Source organism: Bombina bombina, chromosome 4, assembly GCF_027579735.1.
Source record: "Bombina bombina isolate aBomBom1 chromosome 4, aBomBom1.pri, whole genome shotgun sequence".
Taxonomy (NCBI): Eukaryota; Metazoa; Chordata; class Amphibia; order Anura; family Bombinatoridae; genus Bombina; species Bombina bombina.
Window position 1 is genome coordinate 711,937,854 of NC_069502.1, and position 19,604 is coordinate 711,957,457.

General features: G+C 35.3%; 1 protein-coding gene and 1 long non-coding RNA gene across 5 annotated transcripts in view; one reads left to right on the top strand and one right to left on the bottom strand.

Moving 5' to 3' along the window:
- Positions 1-16,899, top strand: part of LOC128656766 (uncharacterized) — a 104,207-nt gene extending 87,308 nt beyond the window's left edge. The window contains exons 2-3 of the long non-coding RNA XR_008402055.1: positions 16,578-16,651; positions 16,769-16,899. This is a non-coding gene — a long non-coding RNA (uncharacterized LOC128656766). The remainder of the gene's footprint in view (positions 1-16,577; positions 16,652-16,768) is intronic.
- EYA4 (EYA transcriptional coactivator and phosphatase 4) overlaps positions 1-19,604 on the bottom strand; it is a 506,638-nt gene that overhangs the window by 206,694 nt on the left and 280,340 nt on the right. For all 4 annotated transcript variants that reach the window (XM_053710909.1, XM_053710910.1, XM_053710908.1 and 1 more), the window contains one exon: positions 1,504-1,628. In XM_053710909.1, coding sequence (XP_053566884.1) covers positions 1,504-1,628 — 125 coding nt within the window. The remainder of the gene's footprint in view (positions 1-1,503; positions 1,629-19,604) is intronic.

Here is a 19,604-nt window from a genome sequence, read left to right on the forward strand (position 1 = left end):
ATGTTATCTATCATTTACCATCTAGACCATAGTTATTGTAGACTATATGAGACATACTGAAAAATGTTTATTAAAGGGATATGAAACCCAAAACTTTTCTTTCATGATTAAGATAGAACATGCAATTTTAAGCAATTTTCTAATTTACTCCTATTATCATTTTTTCTTCGTTCTCTTGGTATGCTTTATTCAATGAGCAGCAATGCACTACTGGTTGCTGACTAAACACATGGGTGAGCCAATGACAATCAGTATATATATCCAGCAACAAATCAGCAGCTAGAACCTAGGTTCTTTGCTGCTCCTGAGCTTTCCCAGATAAACCTTTCAGCAAAGGATAACAAGAGAAGGAAGCACATAAAAAAATTGAAGTAAACTGGAAAGTTGTTTAAAATGGTATGCTCTGTCTGAATCATGAAAGAAAAAGTTTGGGTTTCATGTCCCTTTAAGTTCAATATTTAATATCATGTTGTGTTTGTTATTAAGTTACCACCACTCCTAATTTTGTAGTATCTTTAACCCCTATACTGCCAGATTGTTTTGTAATTCACTACACGCTTTCTCTGACAGTTAATTAATTTAAAGAGTTAAAATCAATTTGGTCTATGTTGTTTAGCCTAATTCTCCATAAAAATGTCTTTATGCATGTATAAACTATATATAATCACATTTTTAGTTAAACATTACATATGACATTAGTTACTATTAATTGATTGAATGTGACTGTATATACTATAAACATTTACAACATTTGGTACAAATTAAGATGCTTAATTAATTGGGACTTCTTAAAGGGACATGGAACTCAAAAACATTTCATGATTCAGATAGAGAATGTAATATTAAACAAATTTCTAATTTACTTCTATTATCTAATTTGTTTCATTCTCTTGGTATCATTTGTTGAAGGAGCAGCAATGCACTGCTGGTTTTTAACTGAACACATGGGTGAGTCAATGACAATCGGTATATATATGCAGCCAACAATCAGCAGCTAGAATCTAGGTTCTTTGCTGCTCCTAAGCTTACCAAGATAAAACTTTCAGCAAAGGATAACAAGAGAAGGAAGCAAATTAAATAATAGAAGTAAATAGGAAAGTTGTATACTCTATCTGAATCATGAAAGAACATTTTTGGGTTTCATGTTCCTTTAATGATCAAAAACTCAGTAACATGGAGAAAAATCACACAAAATCTTTATTTTATTATATTAGTATTATATTGTAATGTATGTGTGTGTCCTTCACAAGCAGAAGTTCTTCCATAATCTCGCCACACCAGACAGCCTTACATCATCGAGCCTTAATGAGAAGTGTAGAACTGTTTTTCCAATAAAAAAATGACTGATGTCTGTTTTCTGGTCAGTGGTGCTGAGGGGCGCAAACAAAAAAACACCTCAAATGCATAGATGTGTGGCGTATAGCTCATAGTTTGACCCCTGACCTACGTTATGTAATGTTCTAGATAAAGAGGTATATTACATTTATTTAAACAAAAACTTACCCCCTGTCCCATTTGTTGTGATGGAGGTGCTATTAATATTTGACTTATCCAGCTTGGAGGCCCCAGGTGTATCTCCACTACCAACACGATTATGAGGACTTGCTAAGTCCTGCATTTCCATAGACCTTTTAAAGAAAAACAAAATAACATATTTATGGTTTCCACACATAAAAACATAATTGTGTACCAACTCTCCATTTTAAATATTTCAGCCTAATTCTTAATGATACTAAAAATAAAATTAATGCTTACCTGATAAATTTCTTTTCATGATGATGAGAGTCCCTGAATCATCCAATGCGGGATATATTTCCTGTCCACCAGAAGGCAGAAAAAGAAATATAACCCACTAGTAAATATTCATGGACTTTCATCATCATATGAAAGAAAATGTCTTAAAGTTTAAGGGGAAATATTCAAATTGATGTTATTATAGCTTTTTATTGCCAAAAAACTATATGTGTTTAAAGGGACAGTGAACCCAATTTTTTTCTTGCATGATTCAGATAGAGCATGAAATTTTAAGCAACTTTCTTCGTTCTCTTGCTATCTTTATTTTAAAAGCAGGAATGTAAATCTTAGCAGCCAGCCCATTTTCGGTTCAGCACCACGGATAGCGCTTGCTTATTTGAGGCTGACATTTATCCACCAATAAGCAAGTATAACCCAGGTTCTCAAACAAAAATGGCCGGCTCCTATGCATCGCATTCCTGCTTTTTAAATAAAGATAGCAAGAGAACAAAGACAAATTGATAATAGGAGCAAATTAGAAAGTTGCTTAAAATTGCATACTCTATCTGAATCATGAAAGAAAAAAAAATGTGTTTAGTGACCCTTTAACCACTGTAAAAAATGACTTGACTTGGGGGTTAAATAGTGAGAAGCAAGCATTTGTGCAATAATAAAATACTCTAACACAATAGAGTATTTTATGAATGCACTGGTATGTCCCTTTAAGATACGCACAATTCCTAAAGGGTTATTATAGAATCCTCTTTCTGGCAGGCCAAACAGCCTGTGGCATGTGGATATGCTAAATTCAACTGCCCTTTTCACAGCTTAGTAACACTGGCACTATTAATAATCCATTGTTTTATAAAATTTATGAACATCTGTTACTGTTATCCTCAGTCTAGAATTGCTCTAAGCTTGTGGTTGTGAGAAATTATTACTTTTCCCCAAGTCCACTATTTTGACAGCAGAGCTTGGTAACCATGGAGAATTTGCTTTTATTTAAAGAGAATCCACCAAGAGTTTGGTCTGCACTGTAGTACTTGGTTCTGGTTTTAAATGATAAGAGAGACAGCAGTAAAACTCTGTTGCAAAATGGAACTGATAAAAAAAAGCTATTGTTTCATGATGACTATATTTTTGTAGCGCTATCACAATCTTGATGTATGATGACAGCCTTTTTTTGTATGTAACTTAAAAATATGGGCTTCTTAATACAGGTTACAGCAGCCAGCACACTAAGGAGTTTTTAATCAGCCTTCCTACACATCAATAAAGCCAATAAAGTCAAACCACACCAGCCCCCACTGTCACAATATAGCCTAACTGCACCAGCACTTCATCTCAATAAAGTCCAACCATACCAGCTCCATACCACAATAAACCCAATCACATCATCCCCATAAGACACTAAAACCTACTCATACAAGACCCATATGACAATAAAACCTACTCATACAAGACCCATATGATAATAAAACCTACTCATACCAGCCCCATATGACAATAAATCCTAACCACACCAGCATCATATCACAACAAAGTCTCACTACTCCAATATAACAATAAAGCCTAACTTACCGGCTGTCTATTTCAATATAGTTTAACAAAACTGAGCCTGGCTCCAGTACTCACATGACTTCTCCATCACAAAACCCCCAGCACAGAAGAAAATTATCCATCACCCAAAGACTACTCAACAGAAACATAAAAGAGGGGACTAACAATCGCATAAAAATCTTTCCCTACCTAAACCTTGTTCCCTGCAGGGTCCCTCCTTTTCCATTTCCTCACAGTAGTTAAACCAGTATAATTTCAGCAATTGATCAATCAGAACTGCTGTATGTGGGATCAATTCTGACATCAAACCATAATTCTTATTTAATTTATTAAAGGGCCATAATACCCAAATGTTTAAACACTTGAAAGTGATGCAGTATAGCTGTAAAAAGCTGACTAGAAAATATCACCTGAACATCTCTATGTAAAAAAGAAAGATATTTTACCTCAAAAGTTCCTCAGTAGCCACATCCCATTGTAAGGGATTTCTAAGCAGCATATCAGTATGTCTATCCCGGGACAGCGGAAGGGATGAGCCTCATGCACTCATGTTATTTCCCTATTCAGTTTAGGGAAGTTTACAATGAAAGCTCATGAGAGTTAAGTGAAATCTCATGAGATCACAGTAAAAGAGTTCATGACCTCAGCACTGCTGATGCTGATTGGGTGCTGTTCATTTCTTCATTTTTTTATTTTTTTTTACCTGCAGCTTGGAGCAGCTGACTATAACTTTTTACACAGAATTTACTCTGCTGAGCTGAGGAGATTGTGAGGTAAAATATCTTCCTTTTTTACATAGAGATGCTCAGGTGATATTTTCCTGTCAGCTTTGTACAGTTATACTGCATCAGTTTCAAGTGATTTAGCATATGAGTATTATGTCCCTTTAACTAATCATGATCACATAAAAACAATTAGATTTGAGGGACATAAAACTCAATTTTTTTCTTTCACAATTCAGATTGAGCATATATATTTTAACAACTTTCCAGTTTACTTCTATAATAAAATGTGCTTAATTTGCTTGGTATCCTTTGGTGAGGAAGCAGTAATGCACTACTGGGAGCTAGCTGAACACATTGGGTGAGCCAAAGACAAGATGCATATATGTGCAGCCCCCAATCAGCAGCTAGCTCCTAGTAGTACAATTCTGCTCCTGAGGCTACCTAGGTATGCTTTTCAACAAAGGATACCAAAATACCAAAGAAGTTAGGTAATAGAAGTAAATTTGAATGCTGTTTAAAATTGTTTGTGATATCTGAATAATCAAATAATTTTTTGGGAATTCATGCCCCTTGAATTATTATTATTATTTTAAATAATTATTATTTTACATTAGGGAGTACTAGACTAGGTGAAGACCTACAACAAGGAAGAGGAATGCAAGGGGTCTTGTTGCTGAAAAATTCTGAAGACTAACAATGCGAGAACATGGATTAGCACAGGTAAAGCCCTTAAGGGTTTTGGGATCTTAGTTTTCATGGGAGGCTAGCAGTAAGAAGTAGTTTATGGTCTCTTAGGTACTGGTGGAGGTCTCATGGGTGTTAGGAAAGGGATTTCAATGGGGGTCCCCTGGGTGTCTGAGAAGAGGGTTGCTTGTGCTACTGGACTAGACTAAAGTGGTCAGAGCCTTTGAGTTCATCATTTATTATAGAAAAGAGGGGTTTAAGGAACACGATTCCCTGAAAGTAATTTAAAGAGCTGGTTCCTGGCTTTCTTTGGGACTGGTGTAATAACTTGGGGATGACATCTTGCATGTAAATACAAGTTTAATTACTAGTTGGCATTTACTGCTATGGGGATTTCATTAACAATATTTGTACTTCTGATCACATAAAAGTTATGGGTATGTAATGGTCCTGTGGCAAATAATAAAAAGACATAATTTGGACCATTCCTACGGTCTGTTACCTTTGTATCTCATGAAATGTCAATGTTTTTGAAAACAATACATTTCAGTTTTACAAACCATTCTTTATAGCTAGTAGCCTGTTTTCATAGGTTTAAACAATTTTCACTATTCATTTTTTTCTCCTTTTATTCTCAAAGGTCTATGATTTATGATAAATAATACATGTAAACTGTCGTACAAGGTCCAAGAATGCACTGATGTCCCCTGATATTCTGCCTACTATAGTCTAAACACAACAATAGTCAGCAGTCTCAGTTCAGCAGATTGTCATTTCACACAAGATCATGGTAAAAACAATTTTATTAAAAATTTACTTTTTGAATCTGTCCAGTGTATAATGACAAAGGGTTTATATTTAAATAAAGTTATTAGCAATATAGGTGGGTTGGGTGGTTCCAGAAAAGGACTTGTGTGGTCAAGTTACTGAGCAGCCAATCAGCAAGAATCACCAAAGAAAAAAAATTGTGTTCAGCAGCCCATTAAATGCAACACCCAATGAGACAATATTCTAGTGTTTAAATAGCTCATGCCCCTGGTGACACAAAATCTACGACTATGGCTTTCAGACGAAAAGCTTCAGAGAGTTGTCAGGGGAGCGCTCTGCATTGATGGTATCTCTATGGTTTATAAAGCTTTTATTATCCCTCATTATAGAAATATATCATAAGATCACTCATTTGGAAGAGTAAGAGCCCATGATTCAAATAAGGGGTTTCATATCCTTATAGCTACAAAGTGCTCATCATAGTAATAATGATAACCAAAGTAGTAACCGCTAGGCTTATTTTGTTGTGTTGTTGATGTTAGGGCTCATAGACCCATGTTTGTCCGCACTAATAAAATCTTTTGAGAATTAAAATAAATGGGAGGATTAGGAAAAAGTAAAAATATGGGATATTTTTTGCTCTGATGAGTGAGTTTGGACAGGGGTAGAAACATGCATGAACATGTAGAAATTGTCAAATTGGGTTCATCCATCCCTCTGGGAAATCTGAATGCTGTGTAATTTAGAAATATGTTTAATACTTGTATGGCTGAATATTATATACTGACTACTTTTCTTTATAAATTGCAAGGCCCCAAAATAGTACATTTTATCTTCTGATTGTCAATCATCAATTGTTATTGAAAATTTAGCTATAAAAATCCTAAATGTTGTTGTTTAAAGTAAAGTGAACTGATGCTATATGTGAGACAAGAAAGTATGGGTTTGAAATAATTAGGGAATAATGACTCCCATGCTACCATCTACTATGTATGTCATTTTTTGTATTTCATATGGTGGCATTTTCCTATAGTGTGACATTTCTGCAAACTAGCATTGTTTTCTATAAATTCTAGGTCTGCTGAAAAAAAATCAATGTATAATTTGTATGGGCACCTCTCAGAACAAAAGTGGACATTTTTGGGTAAATTAGTGCCAAACGACTAAAAAACAGATCCAACAAAGCAGCAAAAGGGATAAAACATCTAAAACATGGGTTGTCATGGTACTGTGATTATTGTTACAAAGTGCTCGATGATCAAAAACGTGTTGGCATGGAGAGAAATCACTAAGGATGGGCAAATGTGGCTAAAATGAAATTTGAATGGCAGAATGAATATTCCTTTGGAACCAAAATTCTTTAAAAATTAAAAAATGGAAAGTTATTTTCGGGTTTTCAAATGTTATTTTTAAATTATAATGTTGCTTTCAAATTTGAATGCTTATATTTGATATATTATGAACATTCTAAATCGAAATGGATTTGCATTATTTCGAATTAGCTTTTAATAATTATTACCGAATGTTAATTCAAAATCAAATACCAATATTAGAAATTAGAATGTTAGAATGTTTGATAATGGATGAGCGTATATAAAAAATTTGTTTTAAATTTGTTTCGAAATATTCACCCATCCCTAGAAATCACACAAAATATTTGGAGATTTTTTTAGTATTGTATTGTAAACTAGGCATCACTTCTTCACATCCAACCTTTATAAGAATGTTTGAGGGACCTCACAGTACTGACTTTAGTAAAAACAAATATGTTAAATCAATGTTAGCAGAAAAAGAAAACGATAGTGTAAAAAAACAACAAACAACTTACTTGTTTTCTTGCAAAATAAGCACTTAGAAATTATCATTGTAGACCCTACCCCCAGGGAAATAAGAGAGTTGACACGTTGGCAACTTAGGTCGCATTCTGCCTCTTCTGAGTATGGGCAAATCTGACTCCCTGTTTATCTTGTATTCACTTAAAGGGCCATAATACCCAAATGTTTAAACACTTGAAAGTGATGCCGTAAAGCTGTAAAAAGCTGACTAGAAAATATCACCTGAACATCTCTATGTAAAAAAGAAAGATATTTTACCTCAAAAGTTTCTCAGTAGCCACATCCCATTGTAAAGGACTTCTAAGCAGCATATCAGTATGTCTGTCCAGGGACAGCCGAAGGGATAAGCCTCGTGCACTCTCATGTTATTTCCCTATTCAGTGTAAGGAAATTTACAATGAAATCTCATGAGAGTTAAAGGGGCAGTCTACACCAGAATTGTTATTGTTTTAAAAGATAGATAATCCCTTGTTTACCCATTCCCTAGTTTTGCATAACCAACACAGTTATATTTATATATTTTTTACCTCTGTGATTATCTTGTATCTAAGCCTCTGCAGACTGCCCCTTTATTTCAGTTCTTTTGACAGACTTGCAGTTTAGCCAATCAGTGATGGCTCCCAGGTAACGTCACGTGCTCAAGCACAGTGTTATCTATATGAAAAACATGAACTAACACCCTCTAGTGGTGAAAAACCTGTTAAAATGCATTCTTAAGTGGCGGCCTTCAAGGTCTAAGAAATTAGCATATGAACCTCCTAGGTTAAGCTTTCAACTAAGAATACCAAGAGAACAAAGAAAAATTGGTGATAAAAGTAAATTGGAAAATTGTTTAAAATGACATGCCCTATCTGAATCATGAAAGTTTTTTTTGGACTAGACTGTCCCTTTAAGTCAAATCTCATGAGATCACAGTAAAAGAGTTCATGACCTCAGCACTGCTGATGCTGATTGGCTGCTGTTCATTTCTTCATTTTTTTATTTTTTTTTTTACCTGCAGCTGGGCTGCAGCTGAGTATAACTTTTTACACAGAACTTACTCTGCTGAGCTGAGGAAATTGTGAGGTAAAATATCTTCCCTTTTTACATAGAGATGCTCAGGTGATATTTTCCTGTCAGCTAGTTATACTGCATCAGTTTCAAGTGATTTAGCATATGAGTATTATGTCCCTTTAATACTAAATCAGCTCATGTTACTCTAGCAATATTATGACATGAAGCTATACAATGCCCCAGTCTCTTTTTAGGGCTGTGACAGGAAGTAATAGACTGTACAAATTAAGCTTAAAAAATAAATAAAATGTAAATACATTTAAAATTATGAATAATACACATTGCCACTGCTTAGTGCTTTTTTTATAATATTGAAACATATTGTTTCATATCCATTTAAATGATATCTCCAGAGTGGAGAGCTTTAGATCAACCATCCCTAAGACAGACACTTTGTCAAAGAGAAATACTAAAAAAGTGCAATTTGCAGAAACTGAATATGACGTGGATACCTCAGAACATGATTCAAATGAGGATATTGTGGATACAACAGGGATGTCAGCCTTAGATATTCCATCACAAGAGGAAGATAATGTGTCAAAAAACGAGTGGCGCACAGGCGCCAAGCGCAAAAGAAAAAAACGAGAAGGGGCAGTAGGGGTAGAGGCAAATATAAGGGGAGGCAGAACCAGGTATCAGACACGCATACAAAGAAATATGCATAAAAAATGTGGTTAATCTTTCTAAATATGAACTAACAGTAACAGAAAGGGAGGTACTCAGCCAAGGACTTGGGTATGCGCCCACTGCACACTTTGACCTGTTCGGCACCATCCATGATGTCAATAAATTTGTGAGAAAATTGACTCTAAAACAACACTTTTCAGGGTCCACGGATGGTGCTGAACAGGTCAAACACACAAAATTACAGAAACATGATTTCAATAAAGATGTATTATCCTTTAATGAACAATGTCTGATTTTAGATCTCACTACCATGCTTGATGCTAATTCAGATAATAGAGACATGTGACACAGTGTTAACTTTTAGACCTAGCATGCAAAAAAGTGTCTTTTACCCCATACATAGTAGAAGCAAGAGCATTGATGTCTTCCAGGGCACAGTAGAACACAAATTAAAAACTCTATCAGAGAGTTTAGTTACCAAAAAAACATACACACATCAATATTCACAGAATCTGACATTAGAACAGAAAAAAGCTTTAAATAAACTAAAATCAAACAGTGACATTGTGATTAAGGAGTCCGATAAGGGCGGGAACGTTGTTATTATGGACCATGATTACTATATCTCGGAAGCTTTAAGGCAGCTAAAAGATGAGGAGGTATATACTAAACTTACTTTTAATCCTACTCAAAAATGCAAAGCTAAGTTAAAGGATATTTTGGAATTAAGGAAACAGGCAGGAGCCTTTAAGGAGAAATACTTCAATACTTTGCTCCCTTCAGCACCCCTTACACCTATCTTTTATTTTGTCCCTAAATTGCATAAGGACAATACGCACCCCCCAGGTAGACCCATCATATCAGGAGTGGGTTCTCTCCTTGAGCCTTTGTCTGAATTAGTTGACACATTTCTCTAGCCACTAGTGGTAGATTTAATGAGTTATATCAAGGACTCTACACAGGTTCTTAATCATATAAATAAATTTAAATGGCAAGAATCCTATCGCTTTTTAACAATCAATGTTACGTCACTTTATACCTCCATTCCACACCACCTGGGTCTAGCTGCTGTGGCTTATTTTTTGAACAATTTTTCAAATTACAGTCAGGATGTTGTGTATTTTGTGTTAACAGCAATAGAATTCTTGCTTGAACACAACTTTTTAATTTTTGGAAAGGATTGCTATCTCCAGAGACGTGGCACGGCTATGGGGGCAAAATTTGCCCCCTCCTATGCCAACCTTTTCATGGGTTGGTGGGAAGCCTGCCACATCTATGGAGATGACAACCATTATAAACAACACTTTGTTTATTATGATAGATATATTGATGACCTGTTGGTGGTGTGGAATGGGGATGAAACAACTGCAGTAAAATTTCTGGAAACTATTAATTCTAACAACATAAATTTAAAATTTACGGCGGAACACAATAAAACTACTATAAAATGTTTGGACTTGGAGTTGGTGGTGGATCCAAGCACTAATGTGATAAATACCACAGAATACAGAAAAACCTACAGGAGGTAAGACAATCCTCAATTTCAGGTCATGTCACTCTTGTCATGTCAAAAAAGCTATTCCAAAGGGGCAATTTATAAGAACCAGACGGATTTGCTCCGATACAGAAAACTATGAAAAACAATGTAAGATACTAGAACAAAGATTGCTTGATTGGGGTTACCCTGACACCTTACTAAAAAATACCAAAAAGGAGGTAGATCTGATACCTAGAGATAATTTGTTACAGTATAAAAAAAGAGATTGGAGATATAAAGAAAATGTTGAGAACAAAGTAGTGTTCAGTACCCGTTTAGCTTGGAATTCAATAAAATCTGTAACATCATAAAACAGAGCTTACCTATTCTGGCAGTGGACTCCTGTCTAGAAAAAGTGGCCAGTGAAGGCTGTATATTTGTAGCCAGAAAAGGCAAAACAATTGGCAACATGGTAGCCCCTTCTGACTTACCTATTTTAAATACCAGGACTTGGTTACCTAATAAATTTCTTTAAATGTAAAGCAAAAAGGTGCAAAACCTGTAATTATGTCAAAGAGGGTCCAAAGTTTAAATCAACTATCACAGGACGTGAATATGATATTAGATTTCAATTAAATTGCAAGTCCACCCATGTCATCTACCTCTTGACCTACAGGGGGTGCCAGATCCAATACGTAGGAAGAACCAAACATTTCCTAAAAGATAGGGCCCTAGAACATGTGAGGGACATTGAGGACCCTGACACGGTTACACCAGTTTCAAAACACTTTAAAGTTATGCATCAGGGAGACGCTTCAATTAGTCTCCATTCAGGCAATTGATTACGTCCCCCAGTACAGATGTGGAGGGGACAGGGAGTATAAGCTCAGTTATAAAGAAGCCAAATGGATTTTCCTATTGAATACTAGACACCCCAAAGGCATTAACAAAGAAAGTGATGTGAATTTATTTATCTAAGGAGTCTTATAGTTGATAAAATACAACTATCCACAAAGCAATATACCTAATTTTGTAATCTAATACACCTCAGGGCTTTTTTGTATGTCATAAGATTTATACTGCATATATTGTTTTACTAGGGATATGGGTCTGCTTTAACTCCTAAATACAAACATGTGTACCTTTAACATCCTATTCATGTAGGTAAGGGTTAACTTTTTGTTTTTAATTGATTGAGGCCCCTTTAAATAGAGGCCAGACACACAGCTTTCAGACAGCAGTGATCAAGCGTGGAGAATCACGCGAAACATGTCTGCGGTCTTCCTTGCTGTGACCCCGACCTCTTGCTAATGGAGCTTTGGCTCTTTATTTGTTTTTACTACGTACCCCAATAAAGACTTTACCTTTTTTATACTTTGTGGCTGGTGATCCTTTTGCCTTTCTTTGGATATTCATCTTTTTTACATATGCTGCTGTATGTGACTTTAATCCTGTGAAGCCCGGAAGTACGTTTGGATTCCATTAAATATGACTGGACCTGATGTTACCCATTGTTACAAATGTATTCTCTTCTTCTTAAGAAGATATTCATAAATTTGTATTTTAGAGCTGGGTTTGCAACATAATCTCTTACAGTAGCCCTGCAATATAATTCCTGACTTTAATTATAGAAAAAGAAGAAAAATGTTGCTTTAAAAGTAATCTAAATCCAACTGTTCCTGAACTTATTTAATGATACGTCACGAAATTCTGAATCATTTCTGTGTTTTATGGGGATTTAAGCATTTATTTGTTTTTGGGTTCTGTCCCACAATCTAATTACATACACATTGAGCTGAAACGTAGAAATAAAGTACTGCCTTTTGTCAAAATTAAAAACATGCAGCTCTGCAAAATGCCTTTTGGTGGAATGTGACATGTTCCGAAACCACAATCAGTAGCAAACATCATGCTATCCTGTAATCCATCAAAACTGTGCCGATTGCTTTCCTTCTGGCAACAAATTTACATATGCTTTGTGTCATAGGGTTATTGTAACTGGAATGTTCATATAATGCTCATACAGAAAATAACAAAACAGCGCAGATTCAGATTTTACAGATTGGAGAATTGCATTTCAGGGAACAGTCCCAGTTTATTCAAATATACACTTAAAAATATCCACCCAATATTTGTATTAATCATGATTAGTGGACTGAAGACAAATATAATTTACAGGCCCCGATGATCGAAAGTGCCACAAGTCGGCAAAATATTCAAAATCGATCTATTGCAATGTCGAGAAAGCCGGCAAAATATTCAAAAGGGCTAACAGTACCATTTAAAGGCAGCATCGCTGACAAGCCTTTTACCATACATTTCAGTGGGTGGCGATGCTTCTCTGAAACTGGCGATATATATATATGAAAAAACAGGACGCCAAAGTCCCAGGGAGGTGCGCTCGTGCAACAAATGGTGTAGAAACTGTAACGGCCACACTCTTGAACCAGGATCCAACAATGTTTACCTAAAAAAGAAAAAAGGAAGAGAGGCGCCACATGATGTAGTATAGACAGAGATAACCCCGCATGAGAGGGATAGCCCTGAACCCTTAGCAATGGAAACTCACAGAAGGAACGGCACAACCGGAGTACCAGGCAGAGCAGCATGGGACACTCAGAGTCGCCCATATAACTCACAGCATCAACTGGAACGTACCCCGTTGGGTTAGGTGACCAGCGGCAACCAATCCAGGAGCAGCCGACCGCCCGACAGCTGTCGCCAGATAGGCTCGATGATGCAGACAGGGAAGGCTGAGCGTAACCAGCAAGGACTCTTTTTTTGTTTCTCTGTTTTAATGCTGTAGGTTTTTTCCGTTTTGTGCCGTTCCTTCTGTGAGTTTCCATTGCTAAGGGTTCAGGGCTATCCCTCTCCTGCGGCGTTATCTCTGTCTATACTACACCATGTGGCGCCTCTCTTCTTTTTTTCATTGAAGATATAATATAAATAATCCCTTACACAGTACTGTATGACAATACAATTTACATGTGTCAACAGAAACTCAACCTCTGTTTTTACAATACAATAGTGAATTAAACATATCAATAATACACCTGTAGTAGCAGGGGGTTGTGGGTATATGATATATGTATATATATATTGTTTAATGTATATGTATTGTGTAGTATAGTGTTAGAAAATGTATGTAAACTGTAAGTGTGATTGTACTAATCTATTGCGCCCTTAGATGTGTATTTTTACTTATTTTAAGATTGCGATTGCATGTTCTTAATATTCATAGTTACATTATATTTGGAACGCACAATCCTAATATTCACAATATTGTAAATGGGTTGTTGCGTTTGTAATATTCATATTTCACAATATTGTAATTGCGATGTTACGTTTGTAATATTCATATTTCACAATATTGCGATTGTAATTGCGTGATTGTGTTTTACTTGTGATATTGCAATTGCACTGTAGCGCTGTGTTCGATAAATTACATTTCTTTGTAGTACTTTGTGTGTTGGATCAGTTCAGCAACGTTTACCTGAAATGTTTTACACCAGCTTCAAACAGTTATCAGGATGCTCATTTATTTTAGCATGGATGGAAAAATAACTAGAGCGGTTAATGCCAACGCCAAGCTTTTTGGATTGTAATTCAAACGAATATACAAAAAATCACTGCCTGTCTCCTAAACAAATGTATGGCTTGCATCTTAGTGTTCCTTGTGACCCCTAATTTGGCAGTAAGTTTGCCGACAAGAAAGCGCAAAATGTTGCTTTCAAGTTACTTTGTATTATATTACCGTCTTGGCTGCAAGAAGGTGTTGATGAACAAATGCAGTTGTAAATAATATTCCTCGTTCTAGCCTTGCTTGTAGAGGTAAATATATTAATATATATAGGCATGATGAATCAGTGGTATCAGTGCACCTTGGTGCCTCAAATATTCAGTATGGTTATATAAAGTTGGTGAGTCCTGCTTATTCCCAATTGCTTACTGCCATAGTGTCCTGAATGGGCTCATTTTAAAGAACACATTTGTACCCTGTGGGGAGCCACATTAATATGGATGGCAATTATAATGTTCACTATGACACACACAATTTGAAGTAGAATGCAAGTTGCTGCCGGGGATAAGGTCAGCTCACTATGAGGGCACTGCATCCCAGGTAAGCAACGTACTCATTTGATGGCAATCAAGGGGTTAAATCACTGCTAAAAACATGTTTTGAAGGAATAGTTTTACCCCTTAATTATTCCCGGTTATTATTAGTAACAAAGGGTGTTTATAGATTTATTTAGCATTACAGAGAAGTTATGAGTCAGAAGTAACATTCTAGGAGACACTGCTCCCCATCTTCTGGGATTTCCCAAGTTATGCCATATGGTACAGCTGAAAAAGACACTTGTATTCACATGTAAAATGTTTACTTGAAAGGCCATAAAAGCCAAAATCAAACTTTCACAATTGAGACAGATTATGCAAAAGCAATACACTTTGTTTACTTTTATTATCAAATCTACTTTGTTCTCTTTGGTATCCCTTGAAAAGAATACCTAGGTATCCTTAGGGAAAAAAAATGCACTTCTAAGAGCTAGCTCACCAGATATGTTCAACTAGGTTCAAGTAGTACATTATTGCTCTGGAAATGACTTTAACTATGTGTTTAACTTATTTGCATGGGGTAAAACACATAGCGGCTGATAACAATCCCTTAGAAAAGCTTAGCAAGTGATTTATCTATAAACTATATACTTTAATTGTGAATTTTGTATAAAAGTTATTAGATATACTTTTCTAAAGGATTGTGATCTAACACATTTGAATATTTTCTTTTCAGTTTTTATGTCCATATAAAGGGAAATGAAACCCAAAATGTTTATTTCATTATCCAGATAGAGCATGCAATTAGTGTTAGAAAACTTTCTAATTGACTCCTAGTATTAGTTTTTCTTTGTTCTGTTTGCATCTTTTGTTGAAAAGCAGGGACATATGCTTAGGAGCCAGTCTATTTCTGGAGCCCTATATGGCAGCAGTTTTGCAAGAATGTTATGCATTTGCAAGAGCACTAGATGGCAACATTTTTCCTGCCATGTAATGCTGCAGATGCCTACCTAGGTATCTCTTCAACACTGAATATCATGGGAACTAAGCAAATTTTATAATAGAAGTGGATTTTTTATTTAAATGTTATGCTCTGTCTGAATCACAAAAGAACATTTGTGGGTTTCATATCCCTTTAAAGGGCCACTAAACCCAAAATCTTTCTTTCATGATTCAGATAGAGCATACAAATTTAAACAACATTACAATTTAGTTCTATTATTTATTTTGCTTCATTTTTTAGATATCCTTAGTTGAAGAAAAAGCAATGCACATGGGTGAGCCAATCACACGATGGTTCTATGTGCAGCAACCAATCAGCAGCTACTGAGCATATCTAGATATGCTTTTCAGCAAAAGAATATCAAGAGAATAAAACAAATTAGATAATAGAAGCAAATTAGAAAGATGTTTAAAATTGCACTCTCTTTCTAAATCATGAAAGAAAAAATGTGGGTTTCATGTCCCTTTAATATATAGCTAAGGACCAAAGGATACAGTGCAGCCAGTTCAAAAGAACAGCCTGTAAGGTGAATTTTAATAATATAATGGGTTTGAAAACAATCATTTGACTTTAACTATGAATTTTGTAGAAACATGAATACATTTAACATACAAAATATTTGCAATTCAAGCAACACTGTTTTGTAAACTGGGAACTGTTTTTAAAAAGAAAACATTCTAATTAGGATCAAACTCAGTGTTCTCCCCAGGACCTTTTTAACAGGCTATTTTTTAATTTATTTTTGACCACCAGGCTAAAATTTAAGCCAATATTAAAGTAAACTAATATTAAAATTATTCAATGCTTACTGCACATTTATTAGCCTTAAACACATTTATGTTAAATAATGCAACTACTTTATGCTTTGCATAGCAAAAAATATTATAATTTTATTATTAGTATTAGTATTACACTGCCCCCACCCGGCTACTATATAATGGCACCCACTGGCAAAATTGTCTGTGGAGAACTCTGAAGCTATGTCTAACATTTAAACTAGAGTACCTACTATGATTTTATCTTAATCTATATTGCAACTTATTTTGATTCTTTAGAACATTATGCAGCATGCCAAAGACTACAAGGACAGTAAAAAGCCTTATGGATACACAGAATGCTTCAGCAACAGGTACTACAAAAGTAAAGCTCTGTTATATTATTATTATTAGGGTACTTTGTAACGGTTACTTGAAAATGCTAAATTTCACAGTCACCCCATTAAATGCCTAATTTTATCACTTCACAGCTCCAGATTTGAATAGAAGGCCACATGTGTTTGCTTTCAAAGCAATCTTTTAGACGTCTTTTGGAAAGGAAAGCTACGTATATAGGTCCTTCTAAAGCAATGAAAGATTTTATTCTGCATTTTTGGAATGGCATGTTTTCCTAAAATGAGCGAAGGAGCAAAACATAAAGCATCTAAGAGAACAAGAAAGTACAGACAGCCCATCTGCAATGCAACCACATGAAAGACCCATGGGCAAAGTCAAAACCATTAACAGAAGTGCCAGAAAAATCTGCCAAAAAGCCAGATGCTGCAAAGTAGTGAGGGATATCTTCCACAGGTTGTCATCTGAATCCTCTAATTACCAGACGAAGGGAGAAATAAGAAGAATCATACAATTCATAAGCACAGAAACAGCCCAGATATATCACCAAAGGTGAAGTCAGGATTTTGTAAATTGGATGGGTGAAGCACTTGCAAAAGATGACAATATTAATACCCAAAGGGTTTACTGGAACTATGGCTAAATCCCATTAGTCTAAAAGAAAAAGTCTGAATTCTTTAATTAAGTGAATGTTCTATCAGTCATATTGAATTTGAACAATTTAGCACTTTGCTGTCTGTTTCTTATAGTGCTATTTGTGTTGTATAATTTTGAACATATGCAGCCTAGATATGATGAGACAGTTTTCTGTGAATAACATTTTTAAGCTGAAATAACCAGACAATTAAAATGTTTCTATTGGGGGGGGGGGGGTAATAATAAAATAAAACGTATACTATTATAGGTAAAATAGTTACCTTATATGTAAATACTTGAGTTATCATAGGTAATACCTTTAGCAAAATATAAGAAAATGTAGTTAAGAGTGGTATATATTGTATGTGTGTATGTACATGTAATGAATGGCAGATAGCTTGTGCTACTGTCAGTCTAAATCATCTGCCCTGGCATTCAGAAACTATTTAGATGAGCATTAATTGGATGTTAAATTGTCTGCTTCAGTAAAAAAAAGCTAAGCAGTGGCTTATGCTTAATAGAAATCATTGCAATATTATTATTTATTATTTTAAATGGATTTTACCTTTTATTTTATTTTTTACACTACATTTCTGCAGTGTCCATTACTTCATGTCACAGCCCTACAAGGAGGAAGGGACCTCAAACTGCAGGAAGATTTATCTTAGCCTGATGTCATAAAACAAAATGCTTCATTCATTTTGGTATCCTTTGCTGAAAGAGCAACAGTGCACTACTGGGAGCTGACTGAACACATCTAGCCCCTGATATTTAAAACCTCTCTGCTCAGGTGAGATATTCTAAAACAATCCTCCAGCACTGCAAGATCCCAAGTGAAATTTTCAAAAGGCAGATTTTATTTTAGTTCTCTAAGGAGCGTTCCCTGTTCTGTACATGAAGGAGAGACAAGCCTAGTGCAATATAGCATTGCATGACATGACAGTTCTGTTGCATGTACACTTTGTGCTTTCTATTTTATATTATTTTACACTTCATATTAAATTGTATTACATTTAAACTTTGCACTTGGTATTTTGTATTTTATTTTGTATACATCAGTGTATTTAGGATTGTGATTTCGCAAATTCTGATCATGCCTTCACAGTTTCTGTGTAACTTTAACAAATTAGGCTCATACTTTGTATATGTGTGTGTATCTTTTACAAATTAGATTGCACTTTTCATGTCTTCTATTTAAATTAAAACTGAAAAAACTGTCAGCTTCAGTTTGCCAGAGACCGTCATTACATTGTTATGGGCCAGATAATTAAACATTCTTTAGTTTGGAGAGAGATTATAGTGCTGACTTCACAGGGGCATAACTCACTGAATTTTCTAAGAAAAGGGGAGGAACCTAGAAATCCCAGATAGATAAAAGATGCCTTCCAAAAAAAGTAATGAAGCTCTCTGGGATACAAAATTTCACATGGAAGAAAGAAGGAGATTGGAGAACCCCTGGGGCTGATATAAAGGCTCCGTTTGCATCAATTCCAAATTAAACTGAAAAGTTTTCACTACAATATAACTTGCTTTTGTCTATATTTTAGTATATTACTTTTTGTTAGTTATAATAATTATATTGTGAATTTTGAGCAAATTTTACAGCTGGCGATACAAATTAGTGAGGCCAACTTGTTTAACCCCTTAAGAACCGGGCATTTCAGAAAAAAACTTCCCCAAAAGACCAGAGCATTTTTACCATCACTACATTAAAACAGAAAGAGCCTTTTTTATATTTACCTATCAAAACTATATATTTTTTTTAGTAGACAACCCAAGGTATTGATCTAGGCCCACATTTTGGTATATTTCATGCCACCATTTCACCGCCAAATGCAATCAAATAAAAAAAAAATCAATAACTTTTTCACAATTTTAGGTTTCTCACTGAAATTACTTTCAAATAGCTTGTGCAATCATGGCACAGATGGTTGTTAATGCTTCTCTGGTTCCTTTGTTCAGAAATAGCAGACATATATGGCTTTGACATTGCTTTTTGGTAATAAGAAGGCCGCTAAATGCCTCTGCGCACCACACTTGTATTATGCCCAGCAGTGAAGGGGTTGATTAGGTAGCTTGTAGGGTTAATTTTAGATTTAGTGTAGAGATCAGTCCCCCACCTGACACATCCCACCCCCTGATCCCTCCCTGACCCCTCTCAAACAGTTCTCTTCCCTTCCCCACATCACAATTGTCACTGCCATCTTAAGTACTGGCAGAAAGTCTGCCATTACTAAAATAAAATGCTTTTTTTCATATGTTTTTATATATATATTCTACCTCCCTGATCCCCCCCAAACAGCTCTCTAACCCTCCCCCCTCTACCTATTAGCTGCC